At 33.8% G+C, this 17,790-nt stretch overlaps 1 protein-coding gene across 4 annotated transcripts in view; it reads left to right on the top strand.

Moving 5' to 3' along the window:
- Positions 1-17,790, top strand: part of rdgC (retinal degeneration C) — a 119,087-nt gene that overhangs the window by 66,794 nt on the left and 34,503 nt on the right. The window contains exon 1 of one of the 4 annotated variants that reach the window (XM_036358086.2): positions 14,971-15,667. The exons of the other annotated variants lie outside the window; for them this stretch is intronic. Coding sequence (XP_036213979.2) covers positions 15,571-15,667 — 97 coding nt within the window. The 5' untranslated portion in view covers positions 14,971-15,570. Of the gene's footprint in view, positions 1-14,970; positions 15,668-17,790 lie in introns of those variants that run through there. 4 annotated transcript variants of the gene reach the window in all.

Raw genomic sequence — 17,790 nt, 5'->3', positions numbered from 1 at the left:
TTCAAAGATACGTCAAAGTTCTTTCATCGTTGCATACATACTTGTACACTTATACAAAATTTGACAATATGTCTACGGACTCATGCAAAAATAAGCAAACGAGTTAAATGAATTTAATATCATTTCTAACACTTCGTTGCCCCCCATTTGTATTTATTCATTATATTAACATAAATATTTCCATTTTATTGCCCACATTACTCGTCAGCTCAATGCTGGACCGCTGTCATTTTTCATCTTCCACATTTAATAGTGATGGATGACATGACAACAATGGCTTTTTTGGCAAAATACACAGCTCGTTGCATACCGTCTCAGTCATTCAGAGCCGGCCGGAGAGCTCTCAAAATTTATAGCTTCGCAAATCTAATTCATTTTTGTTTATTTTTTTTTCTTTTTTTTGGCATGCGGTCAACTTATATGACCATGATTTTCATAGTCACAGCCAGACATTTTAATATTTGGCATTTGCATGATTTCTTTTTAAAGTTGTTGTTGGTATTTTATCTTGTAAATCACTATAAGTGGGCTTATGCGACCACTTGTTTTTGCAGTACATTCTCTTCGTCATTACTAACGAAATAAGTGCGAATCCAAGTAAAATATGTAAAACGAAAGAAGAAGAACAAAAAGAACATTAATAAAAAAGAAAACGGCAACATTTGCAAGTGTTTTAAGAATGTGAAAAAGAGCTGCAGACTACACTTAAATATAAATGATGAACACAATAAATATTATTGTAACAACAACAATACAAATTACAACGTAAGTTATATACCAACTCAAAACTTACTTATACACGCTCCATTTGATTAAAATATGCACTCTTGTCACAATTATTTATTAACTTTTTCACAATTTTTCATTTACACTGCATGCTTTCGTGCTTGATGCTGTTGTTGTAATATTTTTTTTTCGGTTTTGTTTATCACCATTCATTATGTGCCACTTCATATTGCATTTGCCTGCCAATCAAAGCTTCTTTATCTCGCCTCTTCATCAATTAGCGCCAGCAGTCTAATATTTTGTTATGCAGGCGTCACATGACCTCGACGTTCCCTCGTTGTAAACTCTCTAAAGCTGTTACTTCAATCACTTCATTTTTTCTTTTTGTCTCGCTACTGTACTGCACCACCTTCTGCGCTATTGACTATTAGTCCTTGTGGCACCCTGTTGATTAATTCATTATTCGCAGCTCATCCTTCAAGTTTTGTTGTTTCATTTTGCTTTTGTGTACTGCTTTTGCTAACTGCTCCTGCATTCCCTAAACGTTTCTACCATTTCCACTTTTGCGCTTTCCTCCCCACTTAAATGCCAGGCTGCTTGTCCGTGACATTGATGCAAAGTGACAGCAAATGCTTTCATATCACAGTTCGTTATTCTATACCCTATACACAATGCAGTCTACAAGTTTAGCAATGCATACACACATATTTATTCTTTTGCTGCATTTGTGTATTTGTGTTTGTGTACTCGTTTATTTATGTATTCTCTGATCTATTGTCATGTCATGCAATGCTTTGAGCTTTCTGGAAAAATATGATACCAATCCTTTTTCCACACAGCATTTTTTCACGCTCGGCAGCGGCAATGATGCATAGCTATTTGCTTACTACATATATTTGTTGCTTTTCTAGTCCATTTTATGGCGCCATTTTGTTGTTTTCGCCATGCAAATCCTTTTGGGTAAATCTGAAAGGATTCGTACCCTGTTGGATTGTTGTGATTTATGGCGCTTATGCTTGGACTTTCAAGTAATTTGATACGCTCAAATATGTGTTAATTTTCTGGCTTTACAAAAATGTTGTGCTGGAATGAATTTAAAACGCATCACTTGCGCATGAAAATCAAATTTCTTAATGACCGTACTCAAATCAGCTTTACTTAAAAAACTGAAGCAACTAAATCGTTTATAAATTTCAAAATCTCAAAAGATCGTGTGAGTTATATCACATTCAACTAGCCGGGAGATGGTGGTCTTGTTTTCTCACTATGGACAACAAGCGCAATCGTGACAGCACTTCACAATATTGTTTCATGCCTCTCAACTAAATTTTATCCGAAAAAGTTTCTGTGTCATCTGGTGACTGTCGATGAAACATGGATTAACCACATTATACAGCACGGGCCAAGTAACAGTGGACTTCACCGAGACAATATGCTTCTAAGAAGGAGAAAAATATTCGATAGGTCGAAATGGCGATGACTACCGATTTTTAGCACTCACAAGTTGTAATCAATATCCACTACTTGGAGTAGAGCACGACGGTCGTTTTTTATTTAAATACTTCACTCGCTGGGTGATTTAAGTCGAAAAACCTTCTTATTCCACCGCCGCCAGGGAGGCTTCCAGAACTTCAAAAAAGGTCTTTTTCAGACCGACTAAACAAATTAGCGAATCGCCGTGTCAGTTGTATCGAGCTTAAAGAAAACTTGTTACGCTGAGTAAAACTTCGCCAGGTTTTAAAAAATTTCATTTTTCTATTTTAGGTTGGGTACTTAGTTTACCGCCCTGGTACAGTTGACGCTCATTTCTTCTTCTTTTTATCGCTTTTTGCCTCTCTTCTCTTCATCATGAACTTTTTATCTTCTTGAAATGAGTTTTATCCCCAAGACTCGTCTGCTGAAACTAAATACCAGTATTTGAGGCTATTAGCTATAACCATGCGCTTTGGATTTTAACTTATAGTCAATGGTTATGGAGTACTCACTTCTTACACGGTGCGATTTGAAGTGAGGTTTATTTTTAAAGAGCAACAGATTGACAAAATATCATATTGACATAATTAAAGCTTTTCTTTCATCCAGTTCGTAGTTCTCGGTAAGCAAAAATGTTACACAAAAATTTTAAGAGGAAATTCTTAACTTCATATATCTAAAATTGGACTCTCTGTATCATAATTTTAATTATCTCACTCATCGCTGCTGTCGTATATAATTTATAGTCCTTTGTATTTATATTATATGTTTCAGCGCAGCTTAACATATAGTTTATAGCTTCAAGTTAAATCATTTCTTCCCTTATTGACCAATGAACTTTTGCGCTTGGTCCTTTTCATCTACTCATGTGAATCATCTCATTGAATTATGTGGTTATGAGCTATAATTATTCACATAATTGCAGCATTCCACAAAACGAGTTCCTTTCAAGTATTCATAAAGCGCAACAACTAAGCTGGTATAATCAAATATCTGCAATTTATTGTCTTTGTTGCTTTGCTCAGCAAAAATATTTTGAGCGCTTTCATGTCAATATGCTTGCAATTGCTTTTTATGTGAATTTGTTTATGCAGACGCTATCTGATATCATTTGGTATCGGTATCTGGTGAATGTCAATATATTAATATATACATATATATGGCAATATATGCATGTTTATTTATGCGCTTGTGTGCAGTTTACTACTTCGTTTGATGTTGCAAATGTTATTGGCACTTTATTTGTTTATATATGTGTATATAGGTACTGGTGTATAGATAATAAAACAGATATATTATTTGGCAAATGTTACTCATCGTTAAGTTGTTAATGTTTTCGATTTAAGTACGTGGCAACACAAGCTGAGATGTATGCCTTTCTGAACTCTAGAATCTAAGTTTTCGAGTTTGCGTAGAAACTGAGTTGAATGCTAGTCAATTTTCAAGTTGAGTTGACTTTATCATAAGGTCGTCTATTTATTTTCAATTTTAATATTTACTTAAGTTTCATGATTACCGTCACTTCTTCCAACTCTTAGCACTGAAAATTTCTCCGTTCCACATAGGCGATCTCTATCCTGCGTTCAGTCTGTTTAGGTTAAAACAAATGTTTATAGTTCGTATTTCTTCACTAAAAAGTATGAGATGTTGCGTTTGGAATTTTGTTATAAGTTTGTCTAGATATCACCTGAGATTTGAACCGGTTTTATACTAGCCCGATTATTGCATCGCTAAATGGTTTTTTGTTTGGCGCTCATCTCTTATAGTTGTAATTCGTATTCTTAGTCATCCTAGTGACTTTAGTAGGCATTTTTTACGTAAAGGAAACGATCTGAGTTTTTAAAGTGCTCAATCGTTTATCTATTATTTATCTATTAACTCCTCCCATAATTTAGAGCTTCATTGATTCGTGATTCCATGCTGTTATCAAGCTAGTTAGGAACATATTACTTCACTATTAAAATTTTTCTGGCTCAACTTTTGAGATGCTTTAGGAGGTTCAACTGTCTTCCAATTCAAGAATATAATAGAGTTTGTATGATTTTGAATGGTAAACAATCTTCCGCTGGCAAGAACTGCCCACTGAATTTTCTGTGCTTACGCTAGTTTAATACCTCTCAGCTTCCAAAGATCCCAAAAGTAGCCCAATTTCAGCTCTCTCAATGCTATTATTCTATAATACGTCTAGTAAAAGGAAATACATACTTTTTGCTTTTTATTTAGTATTATTGAAATTACGAAATTTAGATCAAATATGCACAGCTTTTTTCGAAATTCGTTGCCATTTTGAAGGAAATGTCATAATACCATTCTCATAGAAATTCTCGTTTCTATTAGCAAAAAACTAGAACAGTAAATTTTCACAAGTTTCTCTGGATTAGAAAAATCATTCGCCGTAAACAGGAAGAGGTAGTAGTTACTTGGTAGCTGGTTCGAACTATAAGAATCTCTAAACCTCCAAGGCTCCCGACTCTCTTGTCGAATCACTATCGATATGTTTGTCTTGATGGAACACAATTCCTAGCCACTTATGAACAATTGTTTCCTTCAGACGGTCCTGTTTTTGACAGTATAGGTCCGATTTATGTGCTTGGCCTGTTAATTCCACCAAACACATAGCAAAACATAGCAAAACCAGCCAGTTAACTCTGGCCTGACCACCTGATGCTGTCAAGCCCTTCGAAAACTCTTACTCTTACTTACTACTCAAAAAGTAATAACTTTCAAATTATCATAATTGAGCTGCAACATGTCACTTGTGAATATTATCCCTAAGTGGCTGAAAAAAACACTCTGAATTTTTGAATTCTGGCTCACTGTAACTCACATGTCCTTTTTATGCACAAGTGTGCATCTGTGCTCATTTTTATGACCGAATTGTTCGCTTAACAGAATTTTATCTTGTTTATATAGATATAAGCATTTAAATATGCAAACATGTGAACCAGTAAGTGCCATTAGTCGAGTTTATTGGCACTCTTAATTCCCTTAAGTGGTAATGCATTTGCTTTATTTACCGTGTAATGTGATACACATGATTACACACTCGAAACATTACACTTTACAGTTACGAGGTACTATTGATGCAGATATCTCATTTTTGTTAATTGCATTACTTATCAGCTGAAAATAGCGCATCCTCAATATATACAAACACTATATTCTATATATACTCAATATATTTAAATTGTTCTACTAATGTAACGCTAGTTATACAAATACTCGTATGTGAAAATATTTTGTAAAAATTTAGCCTACGGTCAGCTATAATGAAATTTCTTTTTAGATATCAAATCACATAAACTTCCTCTTCATTCGAAAAATCTTTTTCGTAGGCGTGCGATTAAAGGCTATTGCGAGCAATTGGGATCAGCTCCTACTTCATCTTCACTTTGTGTATCTTTCGTTTCGTTTGACTCATTCTTAAACTAAACGAATTTTTTAGAAAAAAATGTGAAAAATAAAATTATTATTTGTATCATAAGCTCGAGTTAATTTTTATTTTTGTGAAACAGCATTAAGTAATTCTCTCAAACACAGAGTTTACCAAAAGATTTGTGTTTATGTAGATAACCTATTTTCTTGCTTCACAACTTGGACTAATAAAATACTTAAAACGACTGACACTTTACCATCATGTCGCTATTGAGAACGCTTCATAAGCTTTTATGCACATAAATCTTTAACTCGAGTTTGTGATGTGTTTTGAACTTTCTCTGTTCTGCTGGTGTAAACCTCATTATCGTATACCACAAAAAATATCAAATAAAATTGAGTGTTTCTTCAACATCACAAAGAATACAGCATAATAAGTGTACACCGCATCTTAAACTCGCGTTTGTGATGCAATGCAAGTCTTTTCTTGAAATACTTGGGGTGTTGGCCTAAAACGAAATAAATACACCGCTAACTGCTTATTATAATGAATACTAGGATACCCTAATCTATACAATTCTACAACAATTCTAACAATTCTATTTTCCTGGAAAGTAGATGCCATATTTAATAATATTAATTATTATTTTTACCCGAAACACGAGTTTATTTTCAATTTTGGAAAGAAACATTAAGCGATACTATTATATTACATACAGAGTTTATCATACAATATTTTAACTCGCTTTTGCACAAAAATATTAGGTTTATGTAGTTGCACTACTATTTCGCTTCAAAACGTTGACTATTTAAAATTTTGGAAACGGCTAGCAGCCGTTTCGACAGCAAAAATTTTTAACTCGAGTTTGTGTGCTTTCTCTGTTCTCCTGGTTTGAACCTCATTATCGCACAAGTATACCTAAATGTTAAAATCAAACAACACTGAGCGTTTCTGAGACATCAGAATAAGAACACTTCGTAAGTGCTCATGCATACCATGTCTTAAACTCTAGTTTATGCTGCAATTTGCGCTTTATCTTAATGGGTTATATGCGTTTGCTCATATATTTATGCAGAAAATTTCGATTTTTTGAAATTCGCAAGTGGATATAACCGCTTTACACACTATCTCTTGTTACTTTTAATAAAGTTTTCACGCCTTCACGTTTTAGTTGACTTTAACTTTCAGAAAATATTAGTCACTTAATGTAAATATCCCGTTACGAGTTGGCAGTGTTGCCAAAAACAGTTAAGGCACTTAACTGTAATTGACTGCATTCCCTACACTTAATGCGCCAACTTTTGGCTTTCAATGCGCAAACTTAAGATAACTTCTGACATTTCAAGATGCGAAAGTTCAGCGACAAGTAATTGCCAAATTCGCATACGTACATGCATATATCATGCTAGCGGATACTATGGTGTATATACATATATAGATATATTCTAATAAAGATAATGAGCGTTCACCCACGCACACCCATATATGTATGCATTTTAAACGAGACGTAACTATTTTTCGAGCGAAATGCGCACTTAAAATTTAATTAACATTTTCACATGCTTCAAAATATGTGCAAAATTAAGTGGCAACACGAACACATACGTATAAGTATTCAACTGTTGTTGTACTTAAGTGGGTGTGTAGCTGCTATATTTTTCAGCTAAGTAGACAAGCTTATCAAGTGATGACACTAAGCCTAGCAATTCAAATTTTATTTTTTCACAGAAAATAGGTAACTGCACATACTTGTATATACAAATTGTAGCTGTGTCTGGCAACCTGATCTCACCTGCTGTCTTTAAATCCTAATTTGCTAATAAAATTATTTATTCGTTTGTTTTTGTGTTATTTTCCATATTTGGGTGTCTGCTTTTCTAAGCAGCTTTTCTGTCTGCCAGTCTTTGTATATATAATACGTATATATAATCTACATCTATGTTTATTAGGGTGTGCCAAGGTGGTTTGTGCAAACGCTTCTCGAAGTTTCAGTTTTTGTCACAAAAAAGTATTCAACAAAAAATAAAGCTCTATTATTATTATTTGTGTGCTTTAACATTACTATTTTCATTTTACTTTTCCCACATATTTAACATCAGATTATGTGATCGTTTGCAATACATTTTTTATCTCCAAAGAAAGTAAATCTACAATTTTGAAAGTGAGACATTCTTGGGCATCATTTTCTGCTTTACAAAAAAGTTTGAAATAATTTTTTCTATAAAAATACTCTTTTAAAAGTTATACGCTGTTAAAGTTACACATCAAATGTACATACAGTACACCATGTCGTATGAACAACACAGAATAAAGCACTTATATGTACGCTCAGCAAAAAGCGAACACCCTAGTACATATATATGTATGTATATATGCATATATTTATATTAGGGTGAAGGAAAAAAAAAATTTTTTTTGCTTAACCTGAGGGTAAAATCTGTAGATTATAAACAAGAAAATTTTGGGACAAAAAAAAATTTTTTTACATCTAGAGGCGGCGCAATCATTTTTAAAGTAAATTTTATTTTTTTCGCTCCACCCTAGTGTATATAGACATATGTATATATATGTCTATATTATCTTTATTTATGTAAGTGTGCATGTAAAGCCTTCGTACGTCTCGTCACTAAAATTCATCAAGGTCATTGTCGCATTGGCAAAGGTATTTTTGTTTTGCGTGAAGGCAGCTGGTAATTTTGCGACGTGCTTTCCATCTCAATCACACATCAATCAGAAGTTGAGGGAGTTTTTCGCTTTATTTTTTTATTTCCGCTATTATTTTGTTGTTGTACAAAGAATTTTTTGCTGTTTACTACAAGCAGACGTTACGAACAAAACTGAGTTGTTTTCGTAATTGATATGTAACATAAGTCGATATCAGCCTTGTTGTAGACTTCGAAGTAAATATTATTTATTTTGGAATCTACTTAAGAAATTTTGCATTTGAGTGTGTGAAGACTTTATTTTTACATTATACGTCAACCTGCGAAGCGCACCTATGCGCTTTAACATTAAACTTTCAAAATTATTCTCAGCTCACTTGAAATATTTGACTTTCTAATCATTCTAAATATTTAAATAAGGATGTTCGTGCTTGAATATTTAAGCAAACGTAGACAGGTGTATTTATGAATGTATGTAAGTGCATTATTTTCAATTTGACCAAGTGTCCCAATGTGTTTTGAGATTTGCTTTTGTGTGTTATTATTTTTTAACAGCTTTTGTCTGGACCATAAACGAATTTGTCGTACTTTTTTACGACTGCCCAATCTTGCTAAATGTGTCTGTGGTTTGCCTTTGTTGTTACAATTCTCTAGTGCATATTTTTAGTAGAAACGACATTGTCTAAGTACATGGTAATTATGTGAAGGATGTTTAAAAAAAAAAACACGGAAAACGTTAACTTCGGTGGCATCGAAGCTATAATACCCTTCAAAAATAAAAACCATTCCTTACAAAACTTGCTTTCGACCGTTCAGTTTGTATGGCACCATATATGCTTTAGTGGTCCGATCTAAACAATTTTTTTTGAGCTTGTATTGTTGCCTTGGAAAATAATCCATGCTTAATTTTGTGAAGATATCTCGTCAAACAAAAAAAATGTCCATACAATGACTTGATTTTGATCTTTCAGTTTGTATGGCAGCTATATGCTATACTGGTCCGATCTGAAGGATTTGTTCAACAGTTTGTATAACAGCTATATGCTATAACGGTCCGATATCGGCGGTTTCGACAAAAAGAGTTCAGAACGGTATCTCAAAAACTGCGAAACTAATTCGCGTATATAGGTATAAACAGACCAACTTGAGTAAATCGACTCAACTCGTCATGTTGCCGTAAAGGTCCGATATCGGCGTTTAACTTGCATTACATTATATTATATAATATAACTTCAAACAATATAAGATGGGATAACCTAACAATAAAATCATTAAGCATATACAATAACATGTCTCACGACATAACAAGTAAATGTTTCCCAGCTTTAAAGCTCCATCAGGCTGTAGCTTATTAAAAAGTGAGCCACACCAAAATCAAGTTATAAAATATTTTACAAAATTTAAACTGGCTACTTATTTCCTGTTTCTTAAATATTGATTCCGTATTAAATTTACCCACCCAAATATACCCTAGTGCTATTCGCCGCCTAAAGGTATGCTTCAACCCTCTGCTACTTTGGCTTGTAATGTCTAATTGCCTATAGTCTTTCCTGTTGCGTTGTTATTTACGGCTTTCCACGCCGCTCTTGACCCCATTTCGCTGACATTTGAAGCCAATTTTAATTACTAATTCAATAGGCCTTAAGTTTAGTTCACGTTGTTTGTAAGCGATCTGCCAAATGTCCGAAATTCTAACATAAAAGCCCAATCAAGCAGAGAAAATTTACTTAAGTAACGCAATATGTTGAATAGCTTCATTAATGTTAGGCAGCTGTAGGCGGGCGGACGAGCATTGCGAGAAATGGAGAGATTAATTTCATATTTTTTATATCTTTATTTGTAAGAGATATAAAATTTTAAACAAATTCACAATAAGATTTGATTTTGTTACCATTTCCAGCTTCTGCTATTGAACTCGACTTCGTTTTTCTATTGTGTTTTGAAAACCAAGTATCTATGAGGAATATATGGTTAACGCTGAGGAAAGAGCAGTGTTAAAAACTACAAAAGGTGCAAATGTGAATTATTTGAACCTTACACGATTTTTAAACTAAAAATATCAAAACTCAACTAAAGCATAGTCATTATGAAACATTTCTTAGGTGTTTGTATATAATTGGTGTTATCGGACAATTCCGTTACATAGCTCCTATTGCTGTTTGTGGTACTCGCCTTACTATTATTAGCTATGTGAAGGATTCTAGAAGGTTAAAGCTTATTGAGAATAGTTTATAAAGTAAAATTAAAAAAATTTTAAATAGAATTTTTTCGTCTAAGTGGTGATGGAAACTTGACTTATATCTTATATCTCGAACCAATCGTTTTGCACTATAATTACAAAATAATTTCTCACAGTGTATTGGTTTCAATTTCCAACTTATTATTAGCACATTCATTCAACAGCTGGCCGGTCAAATGATATTAGAATAGTACCGTTGGGCTCTCTTTACAACAGTAATTGCCCTACAATTAACGAGTCACGTTCGCTCATTTCAACTCTGAAATTAACTTCTTTTGTATACGAGTAAATTTACATATACTTCCAGCACCTTAGGCGCAATTCAACACTATACTAACAACAAAGTAGGCAAATGTTAGTGAGAGTAAACAAATATACTTGTAGTTATGCATACATACTTACTGAAATTGTATATGTGTGTAACATAAGTTCAGTTGGTTAACATATTACGCATTGTCATTGTATAAATCATAATAAAGCAGCGGGAAAGGAAGCTAAATAAATAGGTTGAACATAAGTGATGTACAAGTGATTGTACAAGTGTACCCGAATGGTTGTATAATATGTCGGCTTGCAGGACATAAGAATCACACTAATTACATGCACTAATGAACGTTGAGAAAGCTTTGCCGGCGGGTAATAACGACGATTGTTGTAGGTGCTTTTTTAAGTTGTGAGAGCTTTGTGGAGAGTACGTAAATACTGGTTATTAGGAAAAGGCATTGCGCGTATTTTTGATTATAACTTGACCAGTGATGAGCTGAATCGATTTTATCTTGTCCGTTTGTCTGTATATTCGCTAACTCGTTCCTCAGTTTTTGAGTTATCGATATGAAATTTTGCACACGTCATTTTCTCCCCAAGAAGCTGCTCATTTTTCCGTCGATATTGCGACATTATAGCATATAGCTGTCATATAAACTGAACGATCGAAATCAAGTGCTTGTAAGAAAACTTGCACCTGTGAAGTGTACCATAGTTCAACCGAAGTTAACGTTTCTTCTTTTTTTAACCATTTATATTTCGATAAATATTTAAGAAATATATTATTATTTTTGTTTTTTTGAAAGGTCATTTATTGGGAAGATTCGAAATCAAACTAAATATATATTATTTAGAAAACAGTTGATGATCTATATACTTCATATAAGACTGTTAAATTTTACTATGAATACTTGCAAAAAGACTCACAATAGGGATGATGTGATTTTGACAGCTCGTGTGTTTGGTAAGATTTGCCATTTCGTCATGTCACGTTTCATTTTGCTACAACGATTGGAAATTGTTCAAGATTATTACGCAAATTCACGTTTATTGAAAAATCAGCTTTTCAGATGAGGCTTATTCTTGGCTTAATGGCTTCGTCAACAAAAAAAAATGTCAATATTGTGGTGAGTCAAAATCTCGTGTGGTTCGGGAAACGCGATACTAGCTCAGTCATTTTTGGCTTACACCTTTTCTTTCCCCACATTGTTTTTGCGCTTACCAATTCTACTGTTGTTTACTTTGCCGTAGGAATGTTAGTTTATTATGATAGGCGGTATTTATACGAGTATGTGGTATATAAAATAAAATTGAGTGAGTGTGGCGAATAGGTGGCATCTTCGGTGCTACCATTGTTACTTTGAAAATAAATAAACAGGTATGACATGCAATTTACTCATTGAATATTGCCAACAAAACTTTCTTTTATTTGTCTTTCTGCTATCTCAATTTAATTGTGCTTACCCACTTTAAGCGGGTTTGTAGACAATTGAATTTTATTTGAGTCTGTTTACTTGTCTTTTAAGTTTGCTAAGTTTACTTAGGAACTTTAGGTTGTTTGTATGCGAAACAATTTGTAAAGTTAATATGTTACGAAAGAACGTTTTATAAACGCTTATAAAATACATAACCTATAAAGCTCTAATACTTAGTTACATTCATATTACGAATTGTGGTGTAGTTGATAATCTGAAGTATTATTTTGAAGTGACTAATGTGTTTTTGCAGCCTTGCAGTAAATCGTCCTAAAATCTAACTTATCACGTTAACTTTTTCATTCCTTATACAATATATAGATTCATAAGATAACTCTAGTTAAGAATCAGTGATTAACTGTCTTAAATGATTATCGAAATGTTACAATAAATGGTATACTAAGTAATTATCTCCTTGTGGCGACTCCAGCTAATCTAGAAGATATACTGAAGACTGAGAGATTTTTTTCTCACACTCTATGAGTATAGAACTCATTCATTCAACTATGAGTATAGAACTTCATAAACCATGAAGCATTTTTGTATTCGTAATCTACTCCATCACTATTTGTTAACTGTCCAACATAATAAAATATTATATTATTAGTTTGGTTGAAGTACAGTCGTTTTTGGAGGTATCAGCAATACAAGTACTCATTGCAGGCGATTGTGTGCGAGTATCAGGCGCCCCCACTTCCTTAGGTAAAAATCGCTGTTATAAGAATTACAAATACAAAAGGGGTTGCGTGGTGTGTATTCCATGTAAAAAAGCCTAACAGAATGGGGCAGCATAGAAGAATGGACAGGCAAATGCACAGACAAAAGAAGAGGCAGAATAGCTATAAATAAGTAAATACATGCACATGTAACGAATGAAGTGAAATAAATTGCACGAAAGAAGGTCACTGCCAGGTTGTGTAGAGTTCAGACGCCTCATCACCATGCATTAAATATATGTATGTATGCAACACGCCTGCACACATAGTGAATGGCAACCACAAATGAAGGGCAATTTTTAACTTGTCAGCTGATGAATGTTGAAGCAATTGCAGGTACTGGGTTGATAATTGTGGGCGTAGAGAAGGTAGGATAAATTAGTGTAACTTCCGAGAGGAGGCACTAAGGCGCTTAGACGCCCACATTCATTATGCTTACTATATATTATAAATGTGTGCGGTTGCAAGTGTAAGGAGGTTAATAATGCTGGAAGAAATGCTTGAAAAAATTCATATTTTGTTGAGAATTTTTATAATTTTATGAAATTATGGCGAAATGTTTTTTTGAAGAGCTAAATATTTGTTATTAAAAATTTGGTTTAAATATTCAAAACTAGGTTCGTATAAGCTATAGTAACCTTACAACTGCATTTTCTATAGCATAAAAGTGTGTAAAAAGATCTATGTCTTGATTTTTATCGGCCAGTTTTTATGACAGCTATATGCGTCAAAGTGTGGTTAGATATCGGCTATTTTAACAAATCCTGCAATAACGTAGGATCTTGCAACCTTATATTGTACTTGGCTTTAATATTAACAGCTATCCACCTTTTCTAATGGCTCAACTATACCAGAAAATTCTCAAAGGTTAATTATTAAAGATAACTTCAAAAAAGCTATATATTTGCAAATAAATAACAACCATAACAATGTCGAGGATCCGACGGACTTTATTTAAGAAGTTTTCCCAAAAATAATAACAAAATAATGATAGAGTATTCAAAAGTGAAAATATATTATAGCTTAAAAGACTTCTCATTAGACGGTGGAGAGTTGACGAAACTCAACTCAACACAACTTAACTCAACTAAACTCAACTCAATTCACCTCAACGCAACTCAACTCAACTCAAATCAACACAACATAATTCCACCATAATTATCGACATTAAAAAATGTTCACCCGAAATATACATACATACCAAGCATCGAAATCAGATAAAATATCCAGTTTTTGGCAAAATCTGTACTCTATAATTACTTTTGAGTGTAGACTTAAGGCTATATAAGACCGATACTGTTTTGCGTTATCCTCAATTAGTCCTATTTTTAAACGAAGGCGCTAATGAGTTCCGTGGAAAAAATTTTCGTAGGCTTTTTGCTTTGAAAATCCCGTATAACAGATACCCTAGTATCAGGAAAGGGCTGTTAGTATGTTTAGCGTAGTCATTACTTATCTCCAAAAAGGGTCTTTAACTTTTCATTGTTGCTCTTACATTTATTGTTGTACTTTGCATAGACAATGACGCTCCGACTATTCAAAAGTCGAACAGCAACAACCAATATTATTACAAATGCACACCAACACATTTGCAGCCAACGGCTTGTGGGTGGGAAACTATTAACGCTGATGATCTATGTATGCGTATAGCATACTTACGAACGTTTTACAACACTGTTCGGCATGACAACATTTTTCAGTATGGCATTGTTAAAAGGCAAATAAACACTTGTTAAACAAAACAACTATCACGAATTGAACAGTTGAATGGCGCTTTTCAACGACTTAAGTGCGGTAATTTCGAACGCTAAGTTGCACTTCTACGCCAAGTGAAAATAATAATTAATTTTGCAAGATAAGCATTCAGTAGAAATCAAAAAAGCATAGATAAACCGAGCGAGTCAAAGAAAATAAACAAGAAATTCGATTGTTTGTAAATTCTTGTTTTCCAAAACAAAAGTGAAAGTAAAAGAAATTGTTGACAAACTTTTACAATAACAGAGAATGTAAAAAAAATAAATATATGAATAAAAAAAGTAAAGAAATTTTTGTTTTTTTCAATTTTTATGTGCATGCAATTGACATATACAATTGAATTTTTTTATATTTCTAAATATTTATATTACAAAGAGATATGAAAGAATTTTTAGCAAAAACTATTTGTGCATTCGTGGCGAATTTTTCGAAACTACGCAGTGTGATTATTAATATTTGAGTATAAATAGCAAAATATATATTAAAATTAAGCAAAAACGAAAATCAGAATAATAATCAAATATATTTTAATCCACCCAAAATCAGTGAAGTGTGCGCTTTTATGTATTTAACAGTACCGCCGGGTTTCGAAAAAATACTAAAGTTGTGCATTTAAAACTCATGAACATAAATTAATCCATATCTAAACAAATTTGTGCGCTCGTTTTACAATTATATATTTCATAAAATTAATTTTGAAGAAATTTTTGAAAAATCATAAATACATGCATATGTCATTGTGCTTATTGTGATTTCCTGCGAGTTGCTGCTATACTCATACTATTATTTCTATATTCACATTTGCTGGCAGTTTATTTAGCCAGCGTGCTCCAGCTATTGCTGCATTTCTGTGGCATCTGCGTGCGCTAATTCCGTTACATACATGGATAACCAATGCAAGCTGCTCCCAAAACTTAAGATCAGAATCAATGTAATGGGTTGTTTGTCTTCGAAACCGAAACCCCGAGATGCAGCCGCAAGTATGTTAATATTCTGAGAAAAAATAGCATATTTTTGAAATTCTAAAGGAAAATCTCTTTTTCGCACTGAAATTAATTGGATTGTTTTAACTCATTTTATTTAATAATAAGTCTCTCAGTGCTTAAAATAACAAGCTGTGCAATGTTTCTTAAATTGGAGCACTGGGAGCCGTGGAATATTAACAGTCTTATCCGATTAAAGTATTGAGATTCGCAAAGATAATGTTACAGCGTCTTATCGTCCTCCGCGCACGTTTGGCACTCCGCCGAATCAACTTTTCCCAATTTCTGAAGTTGGGATCTTAAGGACAAGTGCCTGTGATGGCCCCTCAAATACTAAGTACCCTTTTGCATAGAAGTAGATGGCATGCTTGCTAAACGTAACGCAGTGAGACTTAGCATAGGCGCTTGACTGCCCACTAGAAGGTTTATGGACTTGCTGTTTAAAACAGAAACCAACAATTTCGGCCTAAAAGACTGAATTGTAGTCATTTAGCTTCAAGTTACCTTCTGCGTATGGATTACTACAGAAGAAGTCCACTTCTGTTCCCATTTCATCCTTTGATCCGTGGGGAAATATGTAAACTTCGCCGTTGGAACTGTCGATCATAGAACTATTATTTCATTTTTATTTAATTTCTCATGGATTCATTTTTTTCGGTCACATTATCAATTTAGTCTGAGTTCGTTAACAAAGTCGATTATGAAACCATGCCCTAACGCCGAGTCTGGCTCCAATAACCTAAAATCATTAGTCGGTTGGCCGTAAGCATTGCCTCATACTTTACTTTAATATATCGATAAATATAAATCATATAAATAGAAAATCGATTATCGATAAATATCGATTATTGATAAATATCAAGCGCTTATTAAGTCCAAAAACTCCACTTACCAGCAGCCTTAAGCAGTTTACAATGCTATAAGTCTTGTTGTCCAACCTAGCTAGATACTCTATGCGCTGAGAAAAACTCTAGCCGATGAAGAAGACCTTTAAAAGAGACAAATATCCGCCTACACTATTACTTTCAGGCATGTCTGCACTCAAAGGCGGCATCAAGGCATTCTCACCTCGCTTGTTCCTATTTATTTTATGTTTACTATTTTACAGCTTTAAGGCATTTACACTCAAGCAAGCTTGGCTAGTACTTAATATATCAATAACTGCTTCAGTCAGCCAACTATTAAAGCTCCACAAATGCCATCAAAAATTTCAAAATTACTTTTCTAATACAATTTGTAACAAAAACAAGCTGCTCACTGAAAGCTATTATTAAAGGGGAAACCAGTTTCCACTTAGGGATATACGAAAACAAGAAATGCCACTCAAATTTTATACAACAATTCAATTACGCACACCACCGCACCCGTTATTGGACAGCTGATTGTAATATAATTGGTATCGTGCTATAAAAGAAATTTATCTATAATTAATTTTATAACTAATGTTCGAGACAGTACGACGCGTTAGTGATGGCACTCCTCCGGCGGTGCAACTACAATAATGTGCAAGCATGCCATAAAATACGCACGCATAGTATAGTAATATAATATATAGTAATAGTGAAGGGTCCTACCAATTCGCCAACTGCTTGATGAGCTGACTGGCAACATGGTTGCAACTGTTGTACTGTCTGTGCTGTGCTCAAATTTCAATTATCCTTGTCGCTGTACTTGCAACATATAAAATTAATGGCAAGCATGCTACGTAGGAGACGTTGGAGTTGATGCAACCGCGTGGCTTATACTGCAAGAAGTTTGCTAATCACGCTTAGTTTGCGCTTTTCTAAGCACTAAAGTTCGCAAATAAGTATTGTTGTTGCACGTTGAGCAAGTGAGTGATTTGTGCACTGTCGACGCTGACGTTGAAGTGCGGGTGAGAGTGTACATACATACGCTTGACACAGCAATTTTTCTATAAATATGTTAATGCTGTGGACGCTGTTTTGGTAGCGTTTTCTAGCGCTGTTTTGTGTTGTCAAAAGCTTTGTTTGATTATTTTTGCCGTTTTTTCTTTTAAATATTCAACTTCTCCTCGCAAAGTGTGCTGTCAACCTGCGTTATTTATGTTAGCTGCGAATATTGAGTTGGTGTACTTTTCAATTACAAACATTTTCTATTTG

The sequence above is a fragment of the Bactrocera oleae genome, chromosome 6, assembly GCF_042242935.1.
Source record: "Bactrocera oleae isolate idBacOlea1 chromosome 6, idBacOlea1, whole genome shotgun sequence".
Lineage (NCBI taxonomy): Eukaryota > Metazoa > Arthropoda > Insecta > Diptera > Tephritidae > Bactrocera > Bactrocera oleae.
This window is presented reverse-complemented; position numbering and strand designations above follow the sequence as displayed.